Source organism: Ptychodera flava, chromosome 1, assembly GCF_041260155.1.
Source record: "Ptychodera flava strain L36383 chromosome 1, AS_Pfla_20210202, whole genome shotgun sequence".
In the NCBI taxonomy this organism is placed as follows: Eukaryota; Metazoa; Hemichordata; class Enteropneusta; family Ptychoderidae; genus Ptychodera; species Ptychodera flava.
This window is the reverse complement of record NC_091928.1, coordinates 32,501,161-32,528,368: the sequence shown is the minus strand read 5'-3', so window position 1 is coordinate 32,528,368 and position 27,208 is coordinate 32,501,161. Positions and strand designations below refer to the sequence as shown.

The window sequence follows — 27,208 nt, the reverse complement described above, 5'->3', positions numbered from 1 at the left end:
GACCTCGAGGGTGAAGACCAAGTGTAGACCGACTCAGTTGCTAGAGAAGAACCTCCCTTTCTTTTGAAGAGCCACTACCACAACGATTCAAGCTCTCCACTGCCCTCTCCCCACTCCCATAACAGTTCAAACTCCCCACTGCCCTCTCCATCCCCACAACTGGCACAGCTTAATCTTTCCTAAAGTTCCATCAACCGCAGTTTCCCTCCCCCAACCATTTTCCGTTACCCACTGCAAGGAATTTTCTCCCCGCTCACTGTAAAACTTTAACCATTCCCTGCCCACAGTAAAATTAGTAAACCCACTGATTATTTTAAAATTTGCCCGCCCAATGATAAAACTGCGCACGAACACCTTATTGCACTAGCAGCTTCGTCGTTCTCACCTGTGTCGCGTTTCATTTTTATAAGTGTCAAGGTACGGCGCGCCAAATGTTTCAAAAATATTTATCGTCATAGAGTAAAAATAAACTTTCAAATTTTCTTTCTAAACAAAGTCTTAAAAGTGTATGAATGATAAAGAGAAAGGTTCCGTCGTCCATATCATTGCATTTTATTAATGTACTTTTTCATAAAAATAACATTCATTTGAAAACATGTGTCACTTAATATTTGAATGTGTCTGTACAGTACTGTACTCAATGTACACTTGAGGTGGTAAGCCAGCGGCGGCGGTCCCGTCGCTAGTACAGTATCCCCTCGGTTTACAGTGTAGGGCCGCCTCTCCCAAACCATAAACAGTCTGTGCCCAAACCATGGAGTCCTACCCCAACAAAACGATGGCTAGCCGTTATATAGCCCACGGTTACGTGTGTGATTCCATACATAGCGGCCGCCCTGTGGTTATGTATAGTAAAATTGCATACCACGCAGCGGCCGCTACGTATCGAACCACACGTAACCGTGGGTTTAGCCTCTAAACGGAGTGTGGCAAAGGCAACAATATTCAGGCGAAAACACTCCGTTTAGATTCAAGGCAACGTTTTCAGTGGTACATGTAGAACGCGAACGGGCCCGACTTGACAAACACTGATCAAGCAGCCGCTATTTCTCTGAATACTGTCTGTACCTCTGGGTGGCAGGGCTGTGAGTTGGCTGGTCCCCGCCTCAGTGACAAGCACAAAGAGGCAGGTAATGGGAAACCGCCATGTATCGAATTACGAAATCTGATCGGTTAAATCATGGAGGCGCTGTCATTGGCTGTTCAATTTTACTTTGAAGTAAGGCTAAAATTATCACAGCGAACGTGGCTAGAATTAATCAAGGATTTAATTAACATTCTTACAAGTTTTGAAATATTGGCAGGTACCAGACTAGACTAAAAAGCAGGCGATAAAACATGATGCACTATGTGCGGGCATGCGCAATTAACAACTTCCGGGAGACCGAAAACTGTCTCATTTCAAAATGGCGGTTTGCCTGTATCTGCGTCTTACTACGTGCTGCGTGTAGCTAGTCCCGTGAGACGCAGTGATCAGCGAAGGCTGTGAGTTACCGGCGTTACACGGCCAGGCCGTATAACGCCGGTAACTCACAGCCCTGCCACCCAGAGCTATGTATAGGCCACTGCACAAATATCGTAGCTCCATATATTGGACTGTGTGGAAATAAAGCTTTCTGCAATGGGGATCGACATGTCGTGTATGTGCCGGTCAGGCCCTGCGAGTATAGTGAGAGTGTATGGCGTTGTGAAGGCCGGACACTCTCGCCATACTTACTCGTTAGGCTTGTGCCGGTCCTGAGGGATCGAGGTTGCATGTTTATAGTTGCGTCGCTCGTCTTGTCGAACACGGAAAACGATGGACGTTCTCTAAAACACGCGGCAGATTTCTTAAAAAACTATTCATTTTGAATGATTTGGGTGATCTTTGAGGATAGACGAGAAATTACCAAACAACGAGGTGGTTTATCATCATGGTATTGGAATTCATTCCATCGTAGAAATCCACGGTCACGTGTGGTTCGATACATAGCGGCCGCCGCGTGGTATGCATACCACGCGGTGGCCGCTATGTATCTTTTGCTATGTATCGAAGCACACGTAACCGTGTAGAAATCATATAACGGCGATGACAGAGCGGCTCGGTGGAAGGCCTGCATAGCTGCAGTGGGCCCCTGCCATACCGCACCTAAGGCATCAATATGTTCGCAGTGTTGCTATGAAGGGACATGGGTTGTACGTCTCGCCCCTGATCTGAACTGTGGACTGTCTCAAATTGGCTCAGTTAACTTGACTCTCTGGAACTATTCACTGCTAACCTGGACGTTCGTGTGGTGATCATGCCCACTTCATTTTATCAAGTACGGTTTCAAGTAGCTCTGCTTGGCAGGGCCCATCCAAACAGAGCTGGGATTCAATATGTCAAAGTTATCACTGAAATGCTCAATTAATAATGGAGTATGTGGTGATCGGATTCCCAGTGTTTGGGATTCATCGATCGAAGGAAACGTGAACCATGAGTTTTTTGAATAAATTAGTTGTAATTTCGCGCGTTTGGGTTTTTTTTGGCGAGTGCTCGTTTTTTTTTTTTTTTTTTTTTTTTCTTTTTTCCTTTTTTTGCTGTGGGGAGTGCACATTTTTTCTTTCCACAGGCCCAAACGTTTTTTGTATTTGCTGTTGTCCATGGCATTTTTTTTTAATTTTTATTTTACTTTTTTATTATTTTTTAGTAGATGATGTCCACTTTTGTCTAGAGCCATCACTGTCGATTTTTTTCTCTGATTTCCTCTCTTTACTGTCAAAGCGGCTGGTGGTTCATATTATATTTTTGATTGTCTGCAATACGTACTGCTTTTAATTTTCTTAAGTACATAAATAATTTTATGTATCCATGGCTGTTTTTGTCTAATTCTTTTAAAATGATGTTCTGTATGTGGTTCACATTTTAATTTTTTGTAATATTTTTTCCGAGTGGTAGCGGTTTCTAATGATTTTCTTGTGATTTTTGTGTACGTACCACTGTAAACATATTATACTTTTTTTTTGTAAAACAGCACTAATTGCACCTTTTACGCGAACTATTATACGTATATTTACGTCGGAAAGTGTGGATGTATGACTTTTTCAAATCGTTGAAAATTGTGTATTTCCTAATTACGCTTTAAAAAATATTCTCAAGTTAAAATGAAATATTAAATGACATTTCTGTCTTTTGGTTTTTAATTATACTTTTCTTACTTATTTCCTTCCGTAATGACACCGACTTGTTATATCAATCGAGAAAGACAGCTTATTTTTGCACTGAATCGATAAATTTCTTTGAAAATTTGGCGCGCCGTAGTCAAGGCCACAGCAATGCAATTGTTGGGGAGCGGTATTTGCAAGTCAAACAGCGCGCTCTTTCTCCTTAAGATAGTACGATGTGTTACTTTAAGCCTGCATGGGCAACATTTTTGAAGCTTAACAGAAATTTGGCCTGAATGTCATGAAGAATTATGTTCTATTATCGTCTACTTAAACACTAAAACCTCGTGGCCTATTAATATTTGCACCAGTCAGGTCAAGAATTTCGTTTCATAATTGTTGACAAGTGAAATCCATGGTGTTGTTATTGAACAAAAACGAGAGAGTGATAGTTCATGAACTAGCAACCGGGCCAACCTCCTCTTTTTTTTTATTTTCAAGATCCGTGTATCTGGACGGTGAAGGAGACGGCGACGTGGTTGAATTGGATCAGCGGGTCGCCCGGAATGTACAACCCCCTCGGCAACGTTGTCGTAGAGTCTGCCATCGACGGAAAGAAGCTATGCCAGATGACGGAGCAGGAGTTCGGAAATCTCTTCGGCAAGCACGACCACAGATTTCAAATGTATTACCGCCACCTACAGTACTGGAAGACAGGTAACACCGCACTGGATTATTGCATTCTGTGATCAACCATATTACATGCCTCGTACTATGATTTCGCACGTTGTGCGTTCCATAGGATTCAATGGCAATCCGTCGATGACGTCGCTGGCTGCATAGTCATCATTTGACTGAAAGTGAACCGGAACTATTTTCAACTTGACAATTTTGGGATGGGTTACGTGCTTTACAAAGGAAATCCAATTTTTAAAAACTTTTGCAGGAAAAATCGACAAACCGTATTAATCAATGCGCCATTCAACGATGAGAATCTATCAATTTTTAACGGATTTTCTGTCTGACATGGAATTAAAGCATATTATAGGCATTTACAAATAAACCTAAACATTTGGAGTGAAAACTGTGTAAGAGAGGTATGTAAAGAAAACATTATTGCCCAAACAAGGGACTATGTACCATCGAGGAAGGAGACCTTCGGCCCTCCTAACGTCGGGCAAATGGTCAATCACCCTCGGGCATATAGTCCCTTGTTTCGGCTGTTATGTATAATATGACAAAGTAATTTTTCAATGAAAACTGAAATATCTGCGTGTTTTAACTAACTCGGCTACTTCCTAAAAGACCTAAACTCTGTGCATCGCACATAATTTGTCTTCTACAGCCCGAATATGATCTATCAACTCATGTTTCCTCACAGCTGCGGGTTGCCGTGAATTTTGTCTCACTTCCGAAAAGTTTGTCCTCATATTAATTTGATCATTTCATTCTTTAGTGCCTCCATTCACCCCATCCGATGAGTGCAACGTTTCACTCATGGGGAGTGCTGCCCAGATGATGTACTCGGCCAGGCTACAGAAGATCGACCAGGACATCAACAACAGTCAAATGAATCATGTAAGAGTTTACGAATACAAATGAACATTCAGACAATACATATGAACTGACAGTTCAGACAACGGAAAATTTCGCTGAATATGCTTGCCCTTCGGCATATAACCACATAATATCGCCCTTCATTTGCTCCCATTTCGATAAGGGTCCACATCCGCTAGCGTTCCCATGACGCTTCAAAACCTTCTATTCCCGAGTAATCTAAAGTGTCGTTGCAATTTACGGCCACATAAAGTCAAAACGAAGGCACGATAATACAAGATTAGATCGATCGATTGATTGATTTGTTTATTTATTTAGTTATCTGTTTATTTACTGCATATCTATGTGACAGTATAATGTTTCGTTCGCCTACTGTTTTTTTTATTTGTTCACTGATTTGTTTGGACGTTTGTTCTTCATTCCTCCAAATTATGGTTCATTCATTCATTCATTAGGCCTATTCGCTCATCCATTCATACATTTATTAATACATACATTCATTAAACTTCGAAATTGTGCATTTCAATTGAAAACTAACCGCCAAGGAAATCAACCGCTTAATACAAGAATACCAAAGTGCTTGATATAACCCTTTAGCTATAAAATAGATTCATTATAACAGTATTTGATGTTTATTCGATTTTTTTCCTTATCTAGGTGTTTACAACATCGGGAGATTTTTGTACTCAGTCAAAACTTTTCGTGAATAACAACAATGAGCAGAGCTACTTCAACGACTTCAGCGACATAAGTGAGTATCTTTACGAAAACCTTTTGCAAGTTGAAGACACCAGACCGGTACACTCAATGTCGCAGTATGGTAAAATGTCTCACTGTAACGACAGCATAGTGAACGATTTCAAGATGGCAGCCGACAACAGAATTGACGAATCGCCACCAACGGTATCCGGAAGTAACCAGCAGAGGCAAAGTGAAAGCTGCAACCAGACACATTACCAAAAATCTACAGTGACGGAACCGCCCGTAAGGAAACGTGGTCGACCCCCAAAGCCGAAGCAGTTTGACAAACCAAAAGGTAAGCTTACGTTGAAAGAGTCAAAATCTCGCTCTGAAGTTTAGAATCGTAAAATATCATTATCCTGCCAACTTTGTTTACAACTCAATGTAAGCTTTATATAGCCATCAAATCAAACAGACGTGTCGTTTTGCTCGATTTTCAGAAAGTTATAGTACCTTATGGTCAAACATAAAACTTCTGAGAGGTTATGGAGCGCAGTTTAACAGCAGTTTCGACGACTGATGTACATGGTTTATGAATGTAACTATTTACACGAAAATTTCCATATTTATGCATGTCGCGGGATAAAATTTCATGTTCTTCCGTTAAAAATTCTTGAGAATTGTTCATTCGTCGGCTAATGCCTGTTATCTTTCGTTCCCTGTATCATAAGGCTATTACAATGTAATCATTTGCGCCATCTCTTGCTGTGTCAGACAAACTTGATAATTTTAGCATTTCTCCAATGTGTAGAGGAGCTTGTTCCGAGGAATTTCCCAAAGCGATGGCCTAATGCAAGAATGGCGTAACCCATGTTTTGGTTAAAATTGAGTTTCTTTATATTTTTGTGCTCAAGAAATATGTTAAATGCATCTTTTGCGGAAATATTGAGTAAAAAAGGTTACTATGACTCATATTGTCATGGGAACGTAACTTGAGTTACGCCCCTTTTACACAACGAAGTCAGTGCACTAAGTACGTATATTAATACTTACGCCTGTTTTGCAAGGGCAACAGGTAAAAACATCAAAATGTAAAAACATTTTCTAATTGGGAAGCTATTCATGAATATTTCGTCAAAACAAAAAATCGACTTGTGCATTAAGGAAGTAACGTAATTACGCCCTATAAAGTGCGTAACTCATGATAAAGTCAACATGCGAAATCCACGCTAACCCGATGGCCCAAGTCCAGCAGTTTTCATGCCGGACCAGTAACTCTTGAAAGATGTCCTGCTGTTCCTAAAGATGCGGGCCAGTAACTTTCCCTATATGTACAAAAGTTTACCAGAATGTTTTGCTAAGCTAAATACTTGACAAAATTATTCAAAGACACGAGATTTATTCTTTCAAGAGATTTGCAAAACGTGAAATTCGCAAATAAAAAGTGAACAGACCAATTGGTACTGCATCAAAGCGAAAGACCTTACCTCACGTTTTCTCGCGAGAGTAGTGTCGCTATTCAATATGCTCCCCATTTGTTAAGCATGTGTTAGGTTTGAGATCTCGTTGTGGTCATAAGAGTCATTTTTTAGCGTATCGACCGTGTCGCATGTGTCAAGGCGAGGTAAACTGGATTTCGAGGACACGGCAACATTGCACTTTTATATGATATCGGATATTTACAGATACTGGACAACACAGTATCGAGGTTGGTCAGGTATGTCAGGTGGTGAAATCTCCGATATAGGATATTTACCTACCGTTTCAGATAAGTCTAGTATCGCATAATTTAAGTTAGAGTCGGACTACAGAAGTCGGGCTTGGCCAGATCAAGGGGATAGGTCTGTAAGGTAGTATCTCCCAGATATACTTTGATTATTTGCTCGCGATTTCACAAGTATAGTATCGTCTAGTATCGAAGTTAGAGCCGGATTGAGGAAGTCGGGCTTGGCAAGATCTGTGAGGTGGCAAAATCTCCGACATATATATTGGACATTTGTCCCAAAATCGCCGATAAACATAGGTGATTTTACATAGACCAGACGTGCCCGAGACACAAGGCAAGTCATTCTAGTGTCGATATTAGAGTCCCAATCGCCGATAAATATCGAGTAAATATCTGTGATTTCAGAGATCCGGCGTGTCGAGACGCAAGGCAAGTCGTTCTAGATATTGTCTAGTATCGATTATTATAAGAGTGCAAAGTCGCCGATATGTGTCAGCCTGAGGTAAAATATCGGCATTCTATCGTCTAGTATCGATATTAGATCCGACATATAAATTGTTATGTATGACAGAATATGTTTTTGACGTTAAATGTCCAATATTTACACAAAAGTCGTGAAAAGTTGTGAAAGTTGTGACAAGTCGCGTCTTTATTGTGATTTGACCTTGATCGCCAATTGCCTCAGTAATCTGTAAAGCTTACGCTTATATTTAAAATTTGTGATTCGTCTTTTAACGTGGTTTTCAACACTTCAGCGTTTATTTTCTCCATCAGTTGCCCTAATTTTTTGTATTCCCTTCCTTGAATTTGACATGAGTCCCTCAAAGAGGAGAAGCCAGAATTGTTTTTGAAAGAGTCAACTGTTGTATTGACTCCATTTGCGTGTGATCCGGTGTTTGTGCTGCCAAAACTTACCCATCCCCGGCCTGATCAGAGTTCTGGACGCTTAGCATTTCTGTGTCGGCACATATTTCACGCCCAAGCTTGTGCTCGTTTTCTCAGTGTTAGAACTACTTGTTGTGAGAGGCTGTGTTGGGAAATAAAAACGTTTTATATGTTTCACTGATTTCATATGTTTTTGGCACTGAGGTCAGTTGCCCAAACTTTTGGTTTTGATAGTCATCTTCATTTGCTTTGCTCTAAAAGAATTAAAAGGCATAAAAAAACAGTTTGGTGCTAGGATTTTGAAGTGGTGTCCTTTTATTTTTTCGATCACATGTTTTTGGCCCCTATACTGAAAGCGAGTAAAATCTGCACCATATTTGGATTTGACGAACCAGTTAATTTCCTCCTTGGTCAGTGATTTTTAGCTCCCATAGCCATATGTATATATGGATATGGATGCTATTCTTATAGGCTAGGGAAATGTCTGTATGTATGTATGTCTGTATGTCTGTATGTCTGTATGTCAACATCAAAAACTCCAAAACCGCTGTACATTTCATCTTGATATTTGGTGTGTACATGGATGATGGGCTGTAGATGAGATTTTGTTCAAATGAAGTTGTCATTGCCAAAAATATGCAAATTAAGTGAAAAAATGTAAAAACAGTCAAAATTGAAAAAACTCAATAACCACTGAGCAGATTACATGAAAAATTAGCATGTATGTACTTTGGGCTGACATGAAATGATTGTGCACATCTTGGGTCAGTATCTTGGACTTGCTATTTTTCATGAATTTTTTTGTAATTTTCTCCCATTTTTGGTCAAAAAATCTCCTGCTCTGAAACCACAAGTCCGATTGATTTGAAACTTGGTATGGAAGTGCATAGGAGTGACCTTTCCAAAATTTGGGCAAATCGTGGTGAAATTTGCATATTTTTAGTTTACACGTCCATAGACTCCCATGTATAAGGCAGATCTCCATAGACTCCCATGTATAAGGCCACGAAAAATAAAAATTTAGTTTCTCATCGTATTCATATTGCAAAAAGGATGCAGTGACACAATTTTTTAGTCCCCACGGATGAAGTCCAGTGAGCTTATAGATTGGGTCATGTCCGTCTGTTCGTCCATCCGTGAGTCCATCCGTTCACGCAGATATCTCGGATATTTTGACAAAATGTCATGTGACCTTGATGACCTTTGATCTCAAATATACATATTTGTCCATAACTCAGTAACCACAAGTGCTACACCCTTCATATATGGTATGATGGGACACCTTATGACGCCACATATTGTACCTCATTAATTATGCGCATATCTAATTTTGAGCAAGCCAATAGAGCTAGAGGTCTGATTTTTGGTATATAGGGATAACTTAGCAAAACAATTTTTTTTTAACAAAATGTCACGTGACCTCGGTGACCTTTGACCTCAAATATACATATTTGTCCATAACACAGTAATCACAAGTGCTACAGCCTTCATGCATGGTATGATGGGACACCTTATGATGCAACATATTGGACCTCATTAATTATGCGCATATCTAATTTTGAGCGAGCCAATAGAGCTAGAGGTCTGATTTTTGGTATATAGGGATAACTTAGCAAAACAATTTTTTTGACAAAATGTCACGTGACCTCGGTGACCTTTGACCTCAAATATACATATTTGTCCATAACTCAGTAACCACAAGTGCTACAGCCTTCATGTATGGTATGATGGGACACCTTATGACGCCACATATTGGACCTCATTAATTATGCGCATATCTAATTTTCAGCAAGCCAATAGAGCTAGAGGTCTGATTTTTGGTATATAGGGATAACTTAGCAATACAATTTTTTTGACAAAATGTCATGTGACCTCGGTGACCTTTGACCTCAAATATACATATTTGTCCATAACTCAGTAACCACAAGTGTTACACCCTTCATGTATGGTATGATGGGACAGCTTATGACGCCACATATTGTACCTCATTAATTATGTACATATCTAATTTTGAGCGAGCCAATAGAGCTAGAGGTCTGATTTTTGGTATATAGGGATAACTTAGCAAAACAATTTTTTGACAAATGTCACGTGACCTTTGACCTCAAATATACATATTTTTCCATAACTCGGTAACCACAAGTGCTACAGCCTTCATGTTTGGTATGATTGGACACCTTATGACGCCACATACTGTACCTCAATAATTATGCGCATATCTCATTCTGAGCGAGCCAATAGAGCTGGATGTCTGATTTTTGGTATATAGGGATAACTATAGGAGAGAAATTTTTTGACCAAATGTCATGTGACCTCGATGACCTTTTACCTAAAATATATGTTTATGTCAATAAATAAGTAACCACAAGTGCTATGTCCTAAGTGCTAGTAGGATGGGAGACCTTATGACAACACACGCTTTACCTCATTAATTATGTACACATCTAATTCTGGGCAAGCGAATAGAGCTAGAGATCTGACTTTTTGGCATATAGGGATTAATTAGCAATATAATTTTTTTTTTTTCAAAATGTCATGTGACCTCGATGACCTTTGACCTTGATTATACATATATATGCATATTTCAGTAACCACAAGTTCTATACCCTCCAATTTTGATAGGATATTAGACCTTAAGATGTCACATCTTGTACCTCATTTATAATGCGCATATGTATTTCTTGGCTGGCCAATACTGCTAGAGGTCTGATCTTTTTTCCCGATTTAGAACCATAACTTAGACATGCCTCATGTGTTTCAAATTGGGAACAACGACATAGACCTATGTACCCATAGATCTCAACATATAACTCTCCAGTGATACTTCTTAATGACCACATTTTCCTGCCCCATCAAGACTAATACTCCTATTACAAGTGGGGACTATGTCATTGTAAATGACTTGTTGAGTTAATGGGTTGTATCACAGTATTCGATATATCTAATTCTGTATTTTTCCATTTTATATTCTGAATAATTACATTAAACATATTTCACTATCTCCAGTACATTTCATTTAAGTATTTTCACTTCATGCACTTTATCCCTTTCACACATGTTCAAATATCTGACCAGAGAACAAACACTAAATAGTCCAGGATGGGAGCTACAGTGTCATTGACGCTATTTTTAAAAGACGCTGGCACGCTTGGTCAGTAGAGATTTTGGGTGAGTTTTGCACACTGGATGAGGTCCTTCCCTTTTTGCTCAAAATGCTAGTGCAAGACGAACGTAACTCCAATTTGTTTTCAAATTACGTAATTTAAAAACTGATTACATAATTATAACTTTCATTTATGTATTTTATATATCTATGACATTACCTTTTCCCTATAAAACCATTAACTAAAAATAAATTGAATTACAGAGTTAAGGGCTTTTAAAACCTTATTCCCCTCTGACTTAGTTTGTTGAAAAAGTGAGTTACACCAGTAAGCTTATCGATGGCCAAGTGAACTTGGCAATCCATTTGTCATACTTCGACGTACTGCAACGAAGGTGATTTTGTCTTCTAATTTTCCTTGGTGAATTAGCGTGATAGCAAAATGCTTGCTTGACAGCTTACCATAATTATATTGTCCAACACAGTGCCTATCAGGCATTCTCAGTGACATCGGTAGAAGATCCATACAAACTTCTCTATCTGAACTAAGTTCTACTTTACAGCATTTTTTGAATCGTATCTAAAACTGGATGCACGTGCAAAAAAACTGTACTCGTTTTGCAATTGTGGAATTGATACAGTTTATAAATTTAAAGGAAAGGCAGTGGTGATGTATAATAAGACAGATTTCCTCATTGCAAAACCGCTCGAAGCCGTCATTTGTTTGTTTGTTACTTGTTTGTTTGTTTTTTTCTGCAAAAAGGTGAGAGTTCAGAGCCGCATCGCGCGAAACGCCGAATGCAGCCTCTACATTTGCATGATATTCTGTCACATTTTACTCGCCCTTTTGTCATTGTAATTGTCTCTAGATACCGCGGAAAACTGCAGCTACACAATAGTGACCTTTCCCAGTCAAGGACATAATGACTTACGTATATGGATACAGACAGACAGGTATTAGGGAGGTGTACTATTCGATTGAGAGTTCAGACTAATGAGACGCATTGCACACGTACGTTTTTATGATCGGTTACTCGACGTAACTACAATAGGACAGTGTATAGTCAGCTTTGTGAGGCGACTATAGCTAAACAGCGTTTGTACTTATATGTAGGGACCGCAGGCCTGAGTATAATCTTGTTTTCATAGTGAGTCGCGAGGAATATACAGTTCCTTTTAGATGTGAGTTCTGAGCATTACCACAGTTTTATATGCGAACTGTACGACGCTAAGGGACTGGACAGAAATTACAGGGGGTCGGGAACCGTTGGCTAGTATTTTTCGCGGTTGGATTTCACCGAAAATGATTAACTATATGTGGCAGTCTATGATAAAGCGATTAATACTTTTACAATACAAAACAAACAATATCTGTAATTTTATAAACATTTGATAATTGATAGAAATGTGCTTGGTTATAATGGGGTGACTTCAAGTGCATGCTATGTGTAAAATAAATTTGATTTTCACCGAAAGTACTAACTATACATGACAGTCTATGAGAAAACGATGAATGTATTTTTATAATACAAAACTAGCTAACTCAGTGTTGTCCTAAATGTTTTACAATTGATGTAAATGTATCTGATCAGAAAACGAAAGTGTGAACAGCAAATAAGATATTAAGTTGGAATTTCACTTGAAAATATTCATGGCAGTCTATAGGAAAACTATTAAATATTTTCTCCCTGCAAAACTTGCTTTGTCTGCGCATTTATATGTATATTTTGTTATATATTGACTTTTATGCTGTAATAAGTTTCTTGACAAACAGTGATAGTTCATTCTGTACATTACAGGCCAATCATTACTATAAATTAAAGTAACATCACAGCTTTTTGCCATACAAATTTCTGCAAGAGCGTTTGCCATCTTAATGAGTTAGTGCGTGTGTGTCAATATGTGCTAACTGATAACAATGATTTTTAAATTTGGCGCCTAAACCAAGCATGGCCAGTGATTGGACAGAAACGCCGTTCCACTTATCACGAACACCCCCACCAAGTGTAACATTTTGTTTATCGAGTCCTAAACGCTATGTTCACACGTAAACACAATCACCTAAGTTTTCTATAGATAAAGCATAAAGAAAATTTCACTGGCGGTTTACACAGTGTCGCATGACTATGCTTTCTCAAAGAATCAGGTCTTTAAGATATTAAAACTTCAGTACTTAATGCTGAACGAATATGACTAGAAAGTCTATTCCACAAGGAAGCAGCAGCATTCAGCTGTGCAGTCGAAGCTCTCGTTTTCCGGTCGAATTTGGATTGCAACGGGGAAAATTGGAGGAGATTGGAGAAAATTGAGACATGATTCTTGAAGTTGGCCGGCAATGTTAGCCGTGAGTTGCGTACAGCCTCCGTGTGTTCCCGGCGTTACACGGGCTAGCCGGCATGTAAGCATTTTTTCTGTTTGTCTGTGAATAAGTCAGCATATCAAAATTAGACTTCAATATATCAAAATTGGACGACTGACCTTACTCTAGGCTTACATAAAGGATAAAAACAAATAAATAAAAACGGCTAAGTACAAAGCTGGGATAGAGGTACAGGCCGGGGTACGGGCGGAGTGAATCCTTGTCCCCGGGAACGCTAGCGCTTACAAACAGGCAAAGTTGGTCAGTTTTTGTTTTAGTGTTATGTCCCATTGGCCGAAATGTTCTGCACCTGTGAATGCCGGACCCTTGTCCATAACAACGGAGAAAACATCAGTTTTGTAGTCATTCAAGTCACTTGAACTGGACCATTGATACATGTCATACCGTCTATACCGATCGACACGATCGCAAGCGTAGCACTCGTCGCTGACGTGTAATGCATACCCACAATGTCAGCTTAGAATGTACGGACATACGCGAGCGCGTTCATGTATGGCCGTGGTTTGAGGGACTGTGGGGCTTAAATACTCGAAATTATCGTGTGTCGCAACGCATTTCTTTTCATTTTCAACCAAAAATGGTGACTTTGTTATTTTACAACATGACATGCACTTTTAATAGTTCGCTAGTATCCATTTCAACTCATTGGACAATGGAAACATCGTTTGGTGTCGCCGTTCTGAACTACGGAAAATCTCGAAAATCCAGTCGTTGTGGACTGACCAGGTGGGAGTGCAGAGAAACACTTACAAGAGCCAAGTGTAGAATTTGGGATAGAGTGGGGATAATTTGTTTGCGTTCCTGTCAGCCTTATCCGAAGCATTCTTTGTAGTTTTATCGCCCTCGTTCACGCTGAATATTCATAGACGTGGGCACTATCCGGTTCTCGGGGCCTAGACCGGATATCACAGTACTGTAAATTTCCCATAATTCATTGTGATTTGTATCCTCAGAGATTCCCCAGAGAAGTCTACCAGGTCTCCCATGTGTAGACAAATTCATTGACCAGCTGTAAAATTTCTGAAACCATACTTTTAAGGACACCATTCTTCTCAATTCTCATTTTAAATGACTTGGAAAATAATGCAAGATTTAGAGAGAAAAATTTCCCCTGATTGTGTCTTCAGCCAAACAGAATAATGTGATGGAAAGTAGGGAGACCAGTTGCACCTGTTTTTTGAAACCACAAAAGGATATTGATTTTTCTCCAAAGGAAATGACAAAAGAAATTTGCATTCTAAGTTTTCTCAGACAGTGACCCCTTCAGCTTGTCATAACTTGCTGCCTTAAAAGTATGGCATTTGTAGTACCTACAGAACATGACTTCCATGGTTGTTCAATGGTTATTTTGAAACTTCTGCTAAAATTTCTAAACGTACTTTTACAGGATATTATTTAACAATTATTCTGATGCTGAACATTATTGCTTACATGCACAACTGAAAAAGTTTTTAGAAAAGTAACCTTCATGGATACAAATCAAAGAGAATTGTGGGTAGTTTATTGTACTGTGGGATAGTGCCCACGTCAAAATTGTATGGCCAAAAGCTGTAATGAAACATTCCAGCTATTGTCCTTTAGATTTTGAATAGCAAATTGTGGCATAAGTAGTTGATATAATTTTTTATTGTGAAATGAAATTTCTTTGTTTATCAAGGTTCAAATATTCTTTGAAAATTCAAAGGTCACATTGTAATTATGGCCAATTGAGATATGATTAATATTGACTGTGAAAGCAAGGCAAGATTCACTGTTAATTCTTGGTTTGTTTTTTGAGCATGGAAATTGGAGAGGGTCAATTTTCGAAAGGTCACTATAATTCGCGCTGCGTCACTTTGAAAAAAAACCGGCCCCCCCTCCCTGTAATTTTTGCCCAGTCCCTATCCCAAACGCAAGCACCGTGCTCCAAAAGTCTACCAGCTTATTCCCTGGATTGCTTGGACAGACAAATTAAAGCCAGGCATTGACGCTGCGATGATGTGCTCTGTTCACAAAGAGCTATGTCACGGTCCAATAAATTACATGGCCCCTGATTTTAAAGCGAGATAGCGGAAGACAATAGGCTACATCTTCATCATTCCGGCGAGTCTGGTATATCTATTGCATCATACCTTTCTGTATTGAATTTAATCTTGCTACTTTTGGTTCCGTTAAAGCCGCACTTTTCAATCCCAGGTTCTCGCATTAGTGGAGTTCTCCTCCCAGTCAAACACATGGCCAGTATGATGTTTGATTTCTATAACATTAATTACACAAACTGATCTCAACCTTTTGTCACATTTTGCTAATCCTGCAAACAGAGTTTATGCAAGCTTTTGATTGACGGTCGGTATTAACCACAGAGTTCGATTGGCAGCAACATCACGCTGACAGCTTGGCAGTCTGTCTGTGTTTTTGCGGCCGGGGAAAACTAAAAAGTGACATTTTCTGGAGCATGTGCCCGCGTGTTGCCTGTTTGGTGTCCACTTACACAGTGAACGCCGCCATACCTTGGCGTCCTTTTAAAGGGAGGCTCCGCCTTTAAATGTCGTACACGTATAGACACACATTTTTTGACACAGGCGCGATTCTTCATGAAAACTTTTTGCCATACGAATTTCTGCTAGAGCTAATGCCAACTTAAAGAGTTAGTAAGCGTGTGTGTCAATATGTACGCACTGAATATAATGAATTTTAAATTTGACGCCTGAACCAAGCATGGCCAGTGATTGGACAGAAACGCTGTTCAATTTATCAAGGACACCCCCACTGTAAGTAAAACCTCTTGTTTATCGGGTCCTGGACGCCACTTTTTGTACAACTTCAGACTTGATATTTATCGGCGATTTGGGGACTCTAATATTGTCGGGAATGGAAATCCGACAGAAATAGGGCCTAATGCAAAACAGATGTAGTTTATTTCCTGTTAAATTATTATCCAGGGTTCTCTATACGCATACTGATGGCGATTTCACAGCATCAGTTTATCTATTAGGCCTAGTTTATTTGTTAGTTTACTGAAGCCATAATATGCAAATCTGACCTTTCCGTTGTTAATTTTATGCCAACTTTGACATTTAACTTTGGTGTAGGCCTATAGGCCTATGAGAACCACGGAATAAAGTGACGTGTGTTGCAGCAGAATTACAGAACACATCATGTCTGCTTGTCTATCCATCCGTCACACAAAGCCGAATTTCCCCTCGCCACAAATTTCGATACTGGACGATACTAGAATAACTTCCCCCGTGCCTCTGCACGCCAGATCTGTGAAATCTTCGATATTTACCCGATATTTTTCGGCGATTTGGGGACTCTAATATCGATACTAGACGATACTAGAATGACTTTCCTTTGGGCCTCGGCACGCCGGATCTGTGAAATCTCCGATTTTTATCGGCGATTTGGGGACTCTAATATTGTCGGGAATGGAAATCCGACAGAAATAATGCAGAACAGATGAAGTTTATTTCCTGTTAAATTATTATCCAGGGTTCTCTATACGCATACTAATGACGATTTCACAGCGTCAGTTTATCTAATATTATATAGGGCTCAGCCCTTGGTGTCGCGCCAGGGGTTAAGATTGGCAATGTTATTTGTATTGATTCATGATAAACTGTAATTGTTACTTCATAAACGTTTATATTACAACTATGCCCAGTTTCCCTCTGATGAAAGCAGTTCACGTACGTACACGACGTCAAACCCTGCAGCAGGGCAGGTATAGATTTGCTGTAGCGTGTAAAAATTTTGGACAGAAATTGGCAATTTTTACAATGATAACAGCCTATTGTGTTAAACAAGGGACGTATTATGCAATCATTATTATTGCAATCATAACCGCACTGCCCACCTTCCACTTGCAAGCTGAAAACTATAGCGTTCCGTCTAAAAACTGGCAATTTTTGAATCAAATTATTGACACAGGGGGGCGCTCTTCTATAATTCAATCCCAGCATTCTTTGCGATGCCCCGTTCATATGCACGACAGTTTTCTCCCTTTATCTATATTAACGATATTTTGTATCAGCGACAAGGTGCATAATAACATTTACTGGCTAATAAGTGAGGTATATTTATAAAAGGCATGTTATATAATAGTAATTTGTTTCGTATTTGTTAATTTAAGAGTACTCAAAAAAAAATGGCGGCGCCCATGAAAGAAGGGTACACTTCCGGTTACTCGCATAGTATATTACGAATAAGCGAGACTAGATTCTGTCAAATCGCAAGTAAATAGCCGATATAGGCCTATATCGGAGATTTCACCACCTCACAGTTCTGGTCAAACCAGACTTCCAAGGACTGACTCTATAGCTTCGATACTAGACGAGACTAGATTCTGTCAAATCGCAAATAAATATCCGATATATATCGGAGATTTCAACACCTCACAGTTCTGGCCAAACCCGACTTTCAAGGACTGACTCTAGCTTCGATACTAGACGAGACTAGATTCTGTCAAATCGCAAGTAAATAGCCGATATAGGCCTATATCGGAGATTTCAACACCTCACAGTTCTGGTCAAACCCGACTTCCAAGGACTGACTCTATAGCTTCGATAGACGAGACTAGATTCTGTCAAATCGCAAGTAAATATCCGATGATATATATCGCAGATTTCACACCTCACAGTTCTGGCCAAACCCGACTTCCAAGGACTGACTCTAGCTTCGATACTACACGATACTAGATTCTTTTAAATCGCAAGTAAATATCCGATATATATCAGATCGAGATTTCAGCCCTTTTTAGATCTAGCTAGGTCAATCTAACTTATATATTGTATTAGTCTAGTGGCCGTAAATATCGGATATCATATAAAATTAAAGTGCAATGTCGCAATGTCCTCCCAAGCACGGTACCTCTATACGTACGTGGGTGGAAGGACTGTGGCGCAGTCAGTGACAAAATACTGAGAGAGAAAAAAGAAAAGAAAACCAATGTTTCATCATGGAGGTACTACCTCCATGGGTTAATGGGCAGGCTGAATGGTATATGATATTCGTAGCAGTGTCCATCGGAAAATTTTCACTAGCTATTTACACGTGTCGCATGACCATAAGTTTTCTTTCTCAAAGAAGCAGGTCTTTAGTCAAGATTTGAAAACTTCACTACTTGATACTGAACGAATATGTCTAGAAAATCTATTCCACAAGGAAGCAGAGGCCTTCATACGTGAAGTCGTAGCTCTCTTTGTTTTCCCCCAGGCGAATAGGGGTTGCAACGGAAAAACCCTGAGTCGTGCAACGACAAAAAGAGTCATTGTTTTTTCCTTCGCACGTACGAGAGGAATGGCTGCTGCTACAGCGACATACAAGAAAGAATGATCCTTATAAAATTTGAGTCTTGTTCGTTTAGTTTTACATGTAAGAGAAACTTCGTCACTTGAACGGACAGATGAAATCAAAAACATTAGTATATACGCTGCCCCGCATATAAACAAGACTGGTTTATAATATTGTACTACTGTGACCGTCTTGGGTTTAGGCCTATTTGAGGAAAATCTATTTGCATTTTTTGGCATTCTCTTTTATCGATTAAACTTTTCTGTGCAAGCAGCAAAAATACCCTAACATCAAAAATAAGCCACAAACTAGGAAAAAATGCTAGAAGGGTTGTGGATAGTTTCCCTCGCCTGAAGAGGCAGAATGAGCCTGATGGGCACTGCTACAGCTGTGCCACTGTCAATCGCGACGTACTTGAAGTTCGCCGGCAATGTTAGCCGTGAGTTGGGTACAGCCTCAGTGTGTTCCCGGCGTTACACGGGTTAGCCGGCATGTGAGGGGTATGTGAGCATTTTTTGTGTCTGTTAACATAATTAATAAGTCAGCATATCAAAATTAGACTACAATATATCATAATTGGACCACATCAATATCTTACATGGATATATTATACCTACATTAGATAAAAAAAGAAAAACCCGTTTATAACCGCACGCTACGTATAGGGTTTGGGAGAGAGTTGCCGCAGCCGGTGTACGGGCGGAGCAAATCTTGAACGCTTGCGCTTACAAACAGGTGAAGTACGTCAATTTTTGTTTGGGTGTTTATCCCATTGACCGGAATGTTCTGCCCCTGTGTATGCAGGACACTTGTCCATAATAACGGAGAAAACATCAGTTTTATAGTCATTCAAGTAGCCTGATCATGAACAGGACCATTGACACATGTCGTACCGATCGACTTGATCGCAACCATAACAGTCGTCGATGACGAGTAATGCCACGATGCTACTGTCAGCTTAGAGCGGATGACAGCGACCGCGTTCACGTATAGCCGTAGATTTAAGGGACTTTAGAGGGGGTGTTAAATACTCAAAATTATCGTATGTCTCAACGCATTCATTTTCATTTGCGACCATAAACATGGTGACTTACATATTTTACAACATAACATGCACTTTTGATGGTTTGCTAGTATGCGTTCGACTCAAATGACACAATGGACCATCGTTAGGTGAAACTACCGAAAATCTAGTTGTTATGGACTTGTCAGGTGGGAGTGCAGAGAAATACTTAGAAGAGCCAAGTGTAGAATTTGGGATAGAGTGGGGATAATTTGTTTGCGTTTCTGCCAGCCTTATCCGAAGCATTCTTTGTAGTTTTATCGCCCTCGTTCACGCTGAATATTCATAGACGTGGGCACTATCCGGTTCTCGGGGCCTAGACCGGATAGTGCCCACGTCAAAATTTGTATGGCCAAAAGCTGGAATGAAACATTCCAGCTATTGTCCTTTAGATTTTGAATAGCAAATTGTGGCATAAGTAGTTGATATAATTTTTTATTGTGAAATGCAATTTCTTTGTTTGTCAAGGTTAATATATTCTTTGAAAATTCAAAGGTCACATTGTAATTATGCGCCAATTGAGATATGATTAATATGGACTGTGACAAGCAAGGCAAGATTCACTGTTAATTCTTTTTTTTTGCGCATGAAAATTGGGGAGGGTCAATTTCGAAAGGTCACTATAATTCGCGCAGCGTCACTTTGAAAAAACAGGCCCCCTCCCTGTAATTTTTGTCCAGTCCCTATCCCCAACGCAAGCACCGTGCTCCAAAAGTCTACCAGCTTATTCCCTGCATTTTGCTTGGACAGACAAATTAAAGCCAGGCAGGGACGCTGCGATGATGTGCTCTGTTCACAAAGAGCTATGTCACGGTCCAATAAATTACATGACCCCTAAATTTAAATAGAGATAGTGAAAGACAATAGGTTACATCTTCATCATGCCGGCAAAAGTTTGATATATCTATTGTATCATACCTCTCTGTATTGACTTTAATCTTGCTACTTTTGGTTCCGTTAAATGTTGAGTACGTAGATACACATTTTTGACAGAGGCGCGATTCTTATCTTGTTTTCCCTAGTCGATCACAGTAATGAAACCAAACCGGGAAACATTTTATTTTTTTCGAACTTTGATGTAGAAATGATAAATGCATTTTTAATATTCAAAGACGCTATGGGGCATTTACAAATTTAGAGCGAAGTGACCTGTTCCTGTGTCATATCAGCATGAGTGTCGTTTGTTTATTTTGAGTCAGAAACCACACGTAGTCTAGTGTTTGATGGAGTAAAAATGACATGAAAGCTGACATGACACAGTGGAAGTGGGCTATTAGGTAATAATCAGTTTATCATACAAATATACCTAAAATTTTGCAGAGAAATGGGAAGGATGAAACTTTATTCCGCCGCGCGCATAGACCATAGAATTTCATGTGAAAATGTTACATTAAAATTGTATAAATTTGCAATAGCTACCTGTAAATTAGACCCAAAAATTAGATAGATGAGATAGCCCATAATTATTATTTTATAATTCAACTATTTCTCCAATGTGTGTCCTCATAGACTGTTAGTTACTGTGGGAGTCGTGTTCGATAAAGATGGAGAGAGAACACGGTCCCTTTTGTGGAGGGACCGTGGAGAGAGAACAATATCTAAACTATTTACATATGCTCCAGCCAGCCGTGGAGAGTGTTACACAGGAAACGAGAGCTGCTAGCGAAATCTTTTAAAGCAAATAAAAACTAGCGATGTTATCAGTTGACACGACAGAAGTAATTTACAAGCTGGTCTTTACTTTCCTCTCGGATAACCAGCAAAGACCAACATGTATAGCCATGTCAGTCGTAGCGTAGATTTTCATGTTTCAACTTTATAATGACATTAAGAACAGAAACGGGAGGGTATTCTGTGATGGTCCATATTAGAGAAAATTTTGGGTAATTTATAGTAAGTATCAAGACAATACGAATTTCGGCGAAGAAATATATTCGTGACGTAATGACCCTGCCACTACGAGAGTTGAAGATGAGTGGTGACTGGGTCATTACATCACGAGTATTTTCCTCGCTGAACGAAGAAAAATATTAGGGAATAATATACTTATCACATGCACAAGCCAAGAATTCGTTGTTTTTCGAAAAAGTAAAAGATTTTCCCGTGTTTAAACTTTCGAACTACTTTCAATTGATCATTTTGGAAAAACAAGTTGTAAATCATTTCTGGTTGTCGGTCGCATGAGCGAGGAACACGGCGCTCACGTTCGTGTATGGAGCAAATGCCGGACGATCCCTCGGTCAACATATGTGAAGTTATACATGATTTCGAAGATAGCATAGGTCTAGAAATTTACCTCAGACAAAGTTTCGCTCTTTTTCGAGAACAAAAATCGAGTGAATCTCAAAGGCGCTATCACTGTAACTTTGATCCAGTTGGCCGCGTTCTACCCTTGTTGCAATGCTTACAGAAACCATGGTAACGTGACCAGCTTTGAGTTCCTTGTTTCCGAAAATTATCATGTAATTCCCTTAATGCAAACTGGCGTTACACTCTTCAGTTTTCAATGTTCGGATTATTATTGCTGTAATCTATGAGGATATTGACTTCTAGACACGACCTTTCGAGGCTCTACTTGCCACCCGAACGAACCACTTGACTTAGAAAAAGTCTTTGAAATATGACTGATTTTCACGAGTTTTCCAAGTCAGAAACAAGTTTCGATCGTTGGAGGTATACGGGCTACCATGTTGTTTGTTTCATTGACGAGTACATCGAAGTCGACGCAAAAAATCAGAGGTGCCAGCATATGATGACTTATATGCGGGTTGTTGTGACGCGGAACGACCAGAGCATAAATCCCGTATTTTTGTCAAGAGATGACAAACTTTGCTTGTTCATGCAATAAACTGGGTCGTTACACTCAGAGAGAGTATAAACACTGTTTGGTCCGCGCCGCTCGGGGACTTATAACTAGGTTTCGTCTGTCTGTGCGTCCCTTTGTCGTCTGAAACAAGATGATTTCTGAAGCAATATTTGAATAATATTCTTCCAACACACATATGGACGTTAATTTGTGTTCAGCTGTCGGGTGATCATTTTCTTACAATTGTTCACAGAGCCATTACTTCGATGTATAAGAACCGATTTTATTCAAATTTGGTAAAATTATGATTGTGATTTACATATGCACATCAACTTATGTTGCGATACAATTCAATGTGGCCGCTGGGCGATCATTTTGTTACAATATTCCACGTGTGGAACCATTACTCATGCTCATGATTAGATTCTATTAGACTATATACATTGACAATGTACTGTAATGTGTACTCCTACATCAACTTGTCACGAAACTATCCAACATGGCGCTGGGCTGCCATTCTTTCTATGATTTTTTACATGTGTAGGGAGCAAGATTTAAATCATTCTTGGTATACGGACAGTGAACTAAGATACTCATCCGCATGTCAATTATTGTTACGAAATGATCCATTGACTATGACATACATCAATATCATGCCGTAGCCAAACATAACCCAGGCGTTGCTAAGCATTATTAAGTACCAGCACGTCAATAACAAAACTTGTGTGGGCTTTTTTCAGCGCCAGTTCCGAACAACTAAAATAGATCATGTTTAACTTGCATATGCCGACGTTTACTAGGAGGCATCAAAGTTGATATTTTACGGTAAAAGTTACAAGGAAGGCGTGTACGGGCATTGTGTATGATCATTTAATGCCAATTTGACTGACGGATTTATTTATTTATTTATTTATTTATTTATTTATTTATTTATTTATTAATGACGTAGTTACTGATATAGTCAGCTACTTATTCAGATAATTATTTTTTATGTTCTAGTCAAGAAATGCCATCCTATCCTGTGGAGATTTTTACTGGAAAACCTGAACGACCCTAAGATGTCGGACTGTCTGACCTGGGTGAACAAGAAAAACGGCATCTTCAAGTTTGAGTCCAGCAGGAAAGAAGACATCGCCCGGAAGTGGGGGGAGCAGAAAGGCAACCGGAAGTTGATGACCTACCAGAAGATGGCGCGAGCCCTGAGGGATTACAGCAAGAAAGAGATCATCAGAAAACATCGAAGGCGACTCCATTACGTCTTTCTTCCGAAGTATATCTTTAATGACAGAGAAACAACATTCGGTGTGACACCAACGCTATAGTTCAAAAAGTATACGTCCATAAATCAGGAAGTATATGCCTAGAAGGTACAAGATCTTCCGCTTTTGTTATTTTATTCATTGAACATATCTGCAGACCGAAAGAGAACGATTAGATGGTCATTGACCATATATCTAAATCGTGCGCTTAATTATTTTCAACAAATAATTTTGCGTACATTCATAATGACGTCACCGAATTACTCGCCTGTTAAAGTATATACGTAGCTGAAAGTTTTGACATTCATTAGTCAAACTTCTTCTTTAGTCAAACGTCTTTCAACCAACTGACCAAAATACGTCATTTTTTCACTGGAGAGAATAATAAAGACACTATTATCAAAAGCGAAAATTTTAACATCAGCTTATGAAACCAAATAAGACGGCAGCCATTCTTTGTGTTCGTCATTTTACCATTTTTTCATTACATATTTTTTACCTTTTTTGAATGCCACGCATTAATTTCAACAATTCAGTATACAGTAATAAAACCGTTCGCTCGCATTTATACCAGGGAGATAATTACTCAAGATATGACAAGTATAAATCAGCTCCACAGATAAGTCTGTGTCAGCTCCAACATGGCAGTTATCGTAGAAAAAACCATCACTTCATTGTCGTTTAGAAAGGAATGACATCGCAAGTGTTCTTGCTGTCGTCGTTTATCTGGCTTACGAAAAGTGATTCACGAACACAGTGGTCGAATTCCTGTGCAACGATTTGTTCCCGAAATCATTAACACATACTCGGAATCCGTCCGCGCCTTCGGGGTGCAGAAAATAGTTCTTTTTTAGACATTGTCAATTCGGAAGCATAAACAGACTGCAAAATAAATATGTAGAACGATGGCTGTTTCATTGCCAAACATGACATGATACTTTTAAAGATTTGTAAAGAGGTCGTTATCTATTACACACACGTACTTACATAGATCAGACATAGATCAGACATAGATACATGTACATACATACATACATACATACATACATACATACATACATACATACATACATACATACATACATACATACATACATACATACATACATACATACATACATACATACATACATATAGACAGAGACAGACAGACAGACAGAGACAGACAGACAGAGACAGACAGACAGACAGCCTATAAGAATAGCTCCCTTTACAGTACATACATAAAATATGTCGTCACTTTCTTCCTAAATTGGATATTAAAAGAGATCCTACATATGTAATGTTTTTTACTCTTATAGGTATTAAATATTTTCCATTTATACTTTTTTACCTCATATTCTCTTGGTCTTTGGCTTCAAGTTGAATTATGAATGCTCAAAACGGACACACAGTAGAGAAGTAGAAAATGTGCAAACAGAAATGTGCGCCACCACACGTTCGACTGATCGTATCATCTTCCACTCGTTCATAGAAACTCGAACCAGCTCATGGCCATGTTCATCTTATCGTTTTCACAGTCTGGAAGGAAAAATTAAACGCCCTCAATGTTTTCAATCAAAACCACGACTGAGAGTCACAACTTGCTATCATGTAAGTTGAAACACGAAATATTCTGAATGTTTCTGTCTTTGACAAATGTCTTAATGCAAAGTTAAAACTAAAAGATATCTATAGCAACAAGTGAATTATGAGTCAGTCGCTTTTTGCTTTCAACTTTTGAAACTTGAAAATTCAGCGACTCATCCTTTTATGAAGTGACCCCGTCAACGTTCGACTATTTCTCCAAGAACTAGAATCCTTTAAAGTAGTGCCGTAAAAACGACATTATGCATGGCTGCAGATGTCACATTGACGTACATACAAACTATTAAAAGCTTACTTACTTTACTGTCAACTGAAACAAAGTCGCACGCATCTTTTTTAACTTGACACATAACATCAGCGACATTTTCAAAATTCAATATTTAAACTCAGAGTTGGAATTCCCCTAAGTACGGCAACAGATATTCAGACTCTGTAATTTTTACAATAAATTACTTTGTGTGCTGCAGATGTTGAGTGCGTTCCAAGTTTGTGGAAAATGACGCTTTCGTCACCTTGTTTTTGTAAAATAACAATTAAAGCTCCAATAGCTGCTAATTTTATGCAATTTTTCATGATTTTTATTTCAAACTAAAGTTGGTTCATGTAAATGTGCTAAGTGAAGAATATGTATAGAAGTATCACTGTTTGCTGATTTGTACCAAGTCTACGCGTTTTAACAGGTTAAATAATAAACGAGTGGCGCACTCATAAAATGGCTCCCCACCGTGACGGAAAAGTGAAAAAAATGCATTATTTCCTGCAGATATAAATCGTGATCATAATAGGAAACAAGCATAATGCCATTTACTTGAATGCACAACGCACGATGACCAACAATCTAATTTTCTCTGTACCATGATAAGTTTTTAAAAATGGCGGGAAGTCTAAAATGATGTAAAAACGTTTGTATTTACATGCCATTTTCGACACTTATGACAGCGTATACACTTTTTTTGTCTTTAGCGGGTATATTCAAAGACAGCTTTTGAGATCGCTTTATTACACATTCGCAGCTATTGGGGCTTTAATATACTTCCCCTATCTAGCTAATACAAGCATACCGGTCATGTTTAGTATCAACTATCGGTAATTTTACGTAATTTGTTTCTCCAGTGCTAACGTCTTTCGTCCCTAGTTGTTTAAGTAACAGTATAAATCTTTCGGTTCGGAGGCGTACACTGCACATATTGATCACACAAAGTAAATACGTGACACTGAAGAATAGAGGAGTGGCTGTTTTGAGGGGATGCATTGGCAATATCGAATTGATACTATTAGCTGTAAATATTACATTATTTACATTTCTTGAAAAATTACTTGACAGTATAATAATAGGTACGGTGTAATTGAGTGAAAAATGTTAAATATCTGTTTAAGTTTTTGTCTTGTCAAGCCTAATTGTTTGCGACAAAGACATGTGTGCAGGCAAAATTTAGTTGATTTTCTCCCTTCTCCCATTCTCATATTAAGGATAATGTCGATTTACAATATGATTCAATTCCTATTTTCGAAGTTGTTCAGTAATCAACAAGGAACGACTGGACGAAATGTAGTGAACATTTTTTCATGATCACTAATCTTTATTCTTTCAATCATCAACGATATTGCGAACAGGCTTGGTTGGGGGCAAGGATTTAAAGGCAAGATTGGTATGGCTAAACCTAGCTCTCTCTCTCTCTCTCTCTCTCTCTCTCTCTCTCTCTCTCTCTCTCTCTCTCTCTCTCTCTCGGCGCTGGCAGAAGTGGTCAGTAGAAAGGCGATGTAATA

General features: G+C 39.0%; 1 protein-coding gene across 1 annotated transcript in view; it reads left to right on the top strand.

Annotated features, from left to right (window-relative positions):
- Positions 1-24,796, top strand: part of LOC139135414 (transcriptional regulator ERG-like) — a 35,783-nt gene extending 10,987 nt beyond the window's left edge. The window contains exons 2-5 of the mRNA XM_070702795.1: positions 3,625-3,840; positions 4,580-4,701; positions 5,338-5,716; positions 23,595-24,796. Of these exons, the coding sequence (XP_070558896.1) occupies positions 3,625-3,840; positions 4,580-4,701; positions 5,338-5,716; positions 23,595-23,917 (1,040 nt within the window). The 3' untranslated portion in view covers positions 23,918-24,796. The remainder of the gene's footprint in view (positions 1-3,624; positions 3,841-4,579; positions 4,702-5,337; positions 5,717-23,594) is intronic.
- The last annotated feature ends 2,412 nt before the right edge of the window (positions 24,797-27,208 follow it).